Source organism: Solea solea, chromosome 11 (genome assembly GCF_958295425.1).
Source record: "Solea solea chromosome 11, fSolSol10.1, whole genome shotgun sequence".
NCBI lineage: Eukaryota > Metazoa > Chordata > Actinopteri > Pleuronectiformes > Soleidae > Solea > Solea solea.
Genome location: NC_081144.1, coordinates 10143586 through 10151085, shown reverse-complemented (window position 1 = coordinate 10151085; position 7500 = coordinate 10143586). Strand labels below are relative to the sequence as shown.

Genomic DNA, 7500 nt, shown 5'->3' with positions numbered 1-7500 from the left:
ATTAACACAGATGAACTGAAGGCAACAGTGCATTTCTCTGGAAATCCTCTCAACTTATTGACCAGTTTTTATCATGTGATATTTTCAATTTTAGAAAGAAACACGATCAAAAGCTCAGAGGAACTTCACATAAAGATCTTGAAGATTCAACGTGCTGCAGTTGTCAAAAAAGTCGATATTTCTAGCTGATTCCAGCAAGTTAACGGAAAAATACAGTAAGGCGAGGAACCATTTGTATTTCAGTAAGATCAAGTGACCTAGTGGAAAAAATCAGTAGTTTTTCTTCATTAAGGATTCAAATTTGGGAAAAAACCACCATGTCAGTGGAAAAGACTGCCCGACTACTGTATATCTTTAGTTGCTTCTCAAACCTCTTCTTTCTGGTAATATGCTCCCATATAAATTGGATGTTTCTAAAAAATCTCATTTATTTTGTAACTCTAAATCCTTGTACTATTAGGGTGATTTTAAAGACGCTGTGCAAACTTTATTAGAAAAAACTACACTCACACAGGATTTTTCAAGGAAAGAGTGTGGATAATCAAACCAACCATAGGTTTATTATAACATGGATTAGTTTACAAAACTAAGTGTAGTTCATGAAGTACTGCAATGCTCTAAAACATGATTAGTCATCAGTAAGTTTGTATGTGGCCCTGCGATGGACTGGCAAACTGTCCAGGGTGTGACCCCGCCTATCGCCCTATGTCAGCTGAGATTGGCACAGCAACCCCCTGTGACCCTCCTGTGAGAGGATAAAGTGGTAGAAAATGAATGGATGGATGAAAGTGTGTATGTATTGCAGCCTTCAACAACATAAATACATTCAACAGACATAGACATACACACATCTGTCTCAAGGCTGCATGCGAATGGCTCCATCCAGTCTAATGACCTCGCCATTAATCATGGGGTTCTCAGCCAGCGATGTCACCAGGTGAGCAAACTCAGCAGGGTCTCCCAGGCGCGAGGGAAAGGGCACCTGGCGGGCAAGAAAGGATTGCACCTTCTCAGGAAGACCAGCCAGGAGAGGAGTGGAAAACAGACCTGGAGGAGGGAACAAGGACAACATGGTTCGGTCTATTAGGCAGTTTGTAGCATTTGTTCATAAAGGTGCTATAAAAATAAAGTTTCTTATTGTTATTATCATTATGAGTGAGTGCAACACTCAAGGACAGTAAATTAATATTAATTAATATATTAAATATTAGCAAATAGTGTAGCACTCAACCGAACGTACAACACTTTATTGTTAATACTTTTAGTCCGACATTTGCTGTAATTGTCTGATATTAGTTATTTTTTGTAGGATGTGAATGCCACTGTGGCCAATGTCTTATGCAGTTTAGTGTATGTAAACTCACCAGGTGCAATGGTGATGACTCTGATGCCCATGGGTGCCAGGTCTCGTGCAATGGGGAGAGTCATTCCAACTATGCCACCTTTAGAGGCCGAGTATGCTGCTTGACCGACCTAGAGCAAAATACAGGAAGGTTTTTAAAGAACAAAGCTGATAAACAGATAAACTTATATATATTTCTAAGTTATGCGTGTGTTTTAAATTCACCTGTCCATCAAAGGCTGCCACACTTGCAGTGTTAATGATGCAGCCTCTGTGTCCGTCTGCGTCAGGCTCGTTCTTCCCCATCTCACCCACCGCAAGGCGAATCACATTAAATGTTCCTGCGATATTCACCTGCAGGGAAAGAAAACAACCGTTTTCACACAACCGTCTGTCTGACGCACTGCAACTGTGTTTTTCCTTCTTGTCCACCGTACATTGATAACACGTTGGAAGTCCTCCAGGCTGTGAGCAGTGCCCTTTTTAAAGTTGTAGGTTTTGACAGCCACAGCGATGCCGGCGCAGTTGACTGCAAGGTCCAGCTTCCCAAACTTCTCTCTGGCCAGAGACACTGCGTTCTGCACCTCTGCCTCTGATGTGACCTACGGAATGTATATAAGCAGGCATTAGGGCTCAGTGACTCCCGATCCTAAAGATGATGATGTTCTCAAATGTCTTGTTTTGTCCACAAACCAAAACTATTCCGTTTTTGATTTCTTTGTTATATGGAGCAAAGAAACCAGAAAATATTCACATTTAAGCAGAAAGATCTGAAAACAATCTGAAAAAACAACAACACTCAAACTGATTACAATTATCAAAATAGTTGCTTAAGTTAGTAATCGATGAATAGATTTATTGTTTCAGCCCTAGCAGGCATTTTAAATGTGGCAGTAAATGTGCCATCTTCTGAGCTGAGAGTGAATTACACATCCAGTTACAGCTGCAGCTGAATTCAAAATTTCTCTTAAATTTCATAAATGTTTCATTATTTTATTAAACAAAATTAATTCCATAATTTCTAAACATCAGACCAACATGATACTTGGGTTTGTGAGTGCTTTATGAAACGTGAAAAGAGATGCTCCACTCAATAAATGCACAAACAACTTCCACAGTAACTCCCAACAAATCGTTTTGCATTCATTTTGAGGGCCAGCAATCACACTGTTAAACTTTCATCTGAATTGTGAACAATTTAAGTAAAATATAAAAATAAATATACAATGTTGCTATAAGTTTTCAACCTAATAAATGACACTTTATGCCCAAAAAAGGTTTTAAAGTTAAAAGGCCTTTAACCTTTAGGGCATGTGCCTTTATCTGGGTGAGGAGAGTTTGTGGAGAAAATGTTCCTCCTCTTCCTCCATTACATCCTGGTCAGATAAAATGATTAAATACACTGGCGAAAGCAGATGTTGAGATAGTTGTTCACATTTTATATTAGTGACCATGTTCAACTCTGCTGTGTCTGGTGAGTTTTGGACTCACATCTGCAGGAGCGAAAGCACACTGTTCTCCCAGACTGGTTGCCAGGGCTTGTCCATCAGAGGAGGGCAGGTCCAGGATGACGGCAGACGCCCCACTCTTGACAAGACGCTCGACAGTGGCCCGGCCCAAACCAGACGCACCGCCCGTCACCAGGCCAACCATACCCTGTTCACCACACAAACACACATGAACACATTAGTGGGATTGGACATCGGAGAAGGGAACAACAAATAAATAAATAAATAAACAAACAAACAGGGAAAGATCATTAAACAGCTACTTCTCCAACAGTCCAAAAACATGCAGAGGTTTGATAGTAGGTGTGAATATGAGGGTGAATGGTGACTTGTGTACCAGCCTTTCACCCCAATGTCAGCTGGGATTTGTCTGTTTGAAATATGACTATAAGCACAAAGAGAGCACCAAAAACAAGTTTCAGAAGTGAATTCTAGTGCTAAAAAAAAAGTTTGACGTGATTAATGCTTCCTGTCACTGCTGGTTTATATACACTATCATAGGTCTGATAGTGTTGTTAACAGGTAAGTAATATAAAAATAAAAGTGGGTCCCCATTCAAAAACACTGGTGCATATTAATGGTATCTTATTTGATTGATTCTATTTAGTTCACCCAACTCTTATTGATACATCAAGTGTAATATACTTTAATTGTTGTCATGTGACATCTGAAATGCAGTTTAAGATTTGTTTGTTTTTCGATTGTAAAAGTCCACATGGGGGCAAAGAGCTCAAACATGGAGCTCAATGACCTAGGTCAGTTCAAGCAGGTGTGGTGTCACCTACTCAGAGCGTTCTACACAGATTTTGGGAGGAATATCTTCAAAACCAGAGTGAATAAAACCAAACTTGTCTGCACGGTCAGACACAATTAGTTATATTACTGACAAACACCTGTAAAATAGAATTAGCCTCAGGTGAAAGAGACACGCTTGGAAAACACTCAGGCTGAACTTGAGAGTTAACTACATGTAAAACTGTCTGGCGGGAGTAGAAAACCCATAAAACGCAAACACGGGACTTTGTACACTTCAAACCGTCAGCGAATGAACTGTGAGTGCGGTTGTGTGGCGCGAGGGCTGGTTTATTTCGTCTCTCCTCACCTTGACGCATCGAATGTTCGCCATGTTGGTTCAGACGGACGGTCGTGACGTCACAATGTGCTTTTTCGTCTTCTGGTTGTACGGCGGTGGTATTTCGCTTAGGGGGCTTTACCGCCGCCTACTGCTCAGTCAGTAGACTTTCATCACGCCAAAGATCGTTTATTTTCGAGATGGTTCACTGATCGCTGCTTCTTCCCACATATTTTGTTTCAGTCCGTTAAATTGTGACACTTTTTACAGATTATGACTTGTCTTTTTTCATGCGTTATGGAAAAATATACATGTATAAAAAATTGTTAAAACGACCCACACTCTGCTAAACGTGGAATGCACACAATTTTATGATGCATGTACTTTGATATTTTATGATTCTGTATTATTTTTGTTTTTTGTGTATTTGTCTGTCAGGGACTGTTAACCATATAATTTGTTATAATATTTTTGTTTATTAAAATCAGATTCTACTTGGTACATCAATTGGTAGAACTATATTTATAGATCTATAAGGGGCAGTGTTAAAATATTTAGCAAATAAGTTGTACTAGATCGGGGAAGGCGTCGCCTTTGATTAATGTAATCGAGATACAATCAGCGTGAGAGCTCTGTCCTTTAAACGCCTCTTTGGTCATGTGGGTCTGAACAGCACCTCTCTGATTTTCGAGGTTTTAAACTATATACTCTATATACCATATACACATTAGTAGTTTTTTAGTTACTGTAGTTTGAGACATAAATATAGATATTACTCAACAAACTTGGTCCTAATAATAAACAGGCACAGATTAAGTCAGACTACATACATATCCTTCATTTTCACAACACGCATGTGAGGAATACACCAGTGGAATGAATCAGGATTTCATCATAGACAGGTGGAATAAAACAATCACACATGCGGTTGACATTTATTGTTTTATTCATTCAAGACAGAATGACAACAGAAAAATTAGTTTGCTAATCATTTTGTTCAGCAAAACTAACATGACCTAATCATCTTTCTAGTAGCAGTAGGGAATTATCAAACTAAAAATGTAAGAAAAAAAAAATCATCAACTCAAAATATCTATTCACTAGCAGATTTTTGACCTGCAATCTTTTGAGCTGTCAAAAAAAAATCCAGGAGCTGGAACACTGCCACACTGTGGAAGGCAGTGAGTTGTATAGTTGTATCTCCAGAAGAGGGGCTGCAATATCCCACACCCCACAACAACACAACTTACTACCTCACCACAGCACAGCTACAAACACATCAGCTCAGTAGTCACTGAACATTTCCAGTAGATCGTTTGTCACGACTCAATATTTAATCCATCTTTCACCAAGTTGAGTCTTGTATGTGGAAAAATGAGCTGCAAAACCGTTGGGTAATTGATATTAATAGATGTATAATAAATACGAATGAGAAAATGTACCTTTTGTCAACAACAAAAGAACAAATTTAAAACACAGCCGCAACCCAGAAGACAAAGTGAAACATGTCACTGGAGGCTACAATAACCATGGCAACAAGATATTATGGATGTATCCGTCAGGCTCCGTCATGCAGGTGTTGGTTTGAGTGTCGTGAGAAAGACAGTAGGCTGTATAGTTATCTCCCAGATCTGGTGTGATCCTAAAACTATACAAACTACTACCTCATCCCACAGCTCTCACTGGTCTCCTCTGGAGTCCACATCATTTGGGAGAAGACGACATAATCACCAAAATAGTTCTTAAACAATAAATTGTCTGTAATCATTAGGTTCACATTTGTAAGCTTTCACAAAATGTGCACAAATACAGATATGTGTTCATACTTACGAGGGAAATGGACGTTACAAAAAATTACATACATGAACAAAACTATATGTTCCAAAAAGGTTGTGATATTACAAAAGATTACATTACAAATTGTTTGTGAACAAGAATCTTAAAAAATATAATTTTAAATCCTGAGGACCTGGAATGAATGATTGGACAGATGCCACCTCACAATAAATCAATAGAACTGTATGTTGCCAAAAACAGCGTACAAATGAAACGTTACTACTTAACCACATGCACAATTATCCTTATTAAATGGTGTGACCGGGTTTGTTTTGCAATACCCTGACAAGGCTTTTGGCTCCTTTCCTTCAAAGTCATCAAAGACTATTGCCTCTAATGTAAAGCGTTTGATGTGTGACGCTGCTCGTTTAACATTACCTGTTGCTTTTTTACTCATGTTCAAACACCGCCACAGTCGTCACTGCACACACTGGTGTCCATATAATGAGTCAGCTGCCAGGTTTGGAACCAGTCAAACGAATTACTGGGCAGTTACGCGATTCCCAGACAGACATACGTTCATGAACTGAAAAGAATCGCGATTAGAAATGTTCAGAAACACACATGAATGCACATTTTCTTTTACCAATTATATGAAGAGGTCCTCCTGTCCTTGAGGAGGTTCTCCAGTGTCAGACCAGTGCTCGAGGATTAAACATGATGTGGGGAGAAACAGGCACGATATGCTGGTAGCTACGCAACAACACATGAACCTAACGAGCAGATTTTTTTTTTCTTACTAACGTTTGCAGCTTGGATCCTAAACCAGCTGAAGCTAACAGGCTAACCTGAGCACTACATCTGGCTCTCGCGATGGCTGACGTTAACTTTTACGTCTGCGTCGTGATCATGGAGAAATGTATCACATAAGTGAGAACGAAAACTATAATCTGCCGGCGTAATGGAGTCCATTTAGCATGGAAGTGCAGTCTGGCTTGGAGGGCAGCTAAAGCAGCTAGCTGACAGCTAGCTGGATTTGGCGGTTCTCGACCTCTCACTGCGAGCTGTTGTCACATCCGCCGTCCCGGACACGCTCACACAGATCCGCGGCTGTCTGTGTCTCATACGTCGAGCTTCAGTCCCGCTAACTCATCGTCAGTGTGCGCGTAACAAGTCCACAGCAGCTGGGTTTACCTCGAGCCTTCAGCTAACCCAGGTGGTTCCGCTATCATCCTCGCCATCTTTCCCTGCTGAGCGGGTTTGTGGTCGCTGTTGGTTGAAGGCTGGTGGTGGCACCTCCAATTATCTCGAGATTTACGCTCCTACAACGAGACTTCAGATGCAACCACAAAGCAAATCACAGAACTGAAAAAGGAGATACTGCGTTTTAGTAATACTAGATACATAGCCAATCATCCAAATTCAATAAAGTGTTATGGCTTTCATAATGGTTAATACATAATTTGCAATAATCTATATTATTTTTAGTTCATAAGACCCCAGACAGAAAAAAACACGACTGTAGTTTAGACTGTTTGAGTTTCATCCAAGTTCATTTCATTTTGTAATTATTTCTTTTTTTATCTCATTGCATTATTCTTTGTAGGTTACATTACTCTTACTTCTTTCATTGAAAACATTGTTAGATCTGTGCATGAGCACCTGTTGTCAAGAACCTCTTATGGGATGCCAGGTTATGGGGAATCCTACTTCACCAGTTTCTCTTTCTAAAGTTTAACTAGAACAGATGTAGCCTTAAAAAGAGCTGCCGGACATTTGACCAACTACATATACTTTGCCAG

General features: G+C 39.8%; 1 protein-coding gene across 1 annotated transcript; it reads right to left on the bottom strand.

Moving 5' to 3' along the window:
* Nucleotides 1-516: 516 nt before the first annotated feature.
* On the bottom strand, nucleotides 517-4107 carry hsd17b10 (hydroxysteroid (17-beta) dehydrogenase 10). The gene is made up of 6 exons (XM_058643144.1): nucleotides 3953-4107; nucleotides 2834-2998; nucleotides 1780-1944; nucleotides 1568-1696; nucleotides 1365-1473; nucleotides 517-1047 (listed from the first exon to the last, which is right to left on the bottom strand). The coding sequence occupies exons 1-6, from the start codon at nucleotides 3974-3976 to the stop codon at nucleotides 857-859; spliced, it is 783 nt and encodes a 260-aa protein (XP_058499127.1). The 5' UTR covers nucleotides 3977-4107; the 3' UTR covers nucleotides 517-856.
* Nucleotides 4108-7500: the final 3393 nt, after the last annotated feature.

What these genes read in the sequence shown, in the direction of transcription:
- hsd17b10 (XM_058643144.1), bottom strand. Translation starts at nt 3,976, where the DNA reads ATGGCGAACATTCGATGCGTCAAG. An exon ending in TGGCAGCCTTTGATGGACAG is followed by an intron (nt 1,474 to 1,567) that starts GTGAATTTAAAA and finishes ATTTTGCTCTAG; the next exon opens with GTCGGTCAAGCAGCATACTC. An exon ending in AGTCATCACCATTGCACCTG is followed by an intron (nt 1,048 to 1,364) that starts GTGAGTTTACAT and finishes TCCCTCCTCCAG; the next exon opens with GTCTGTTTTCCACTCCTCTC.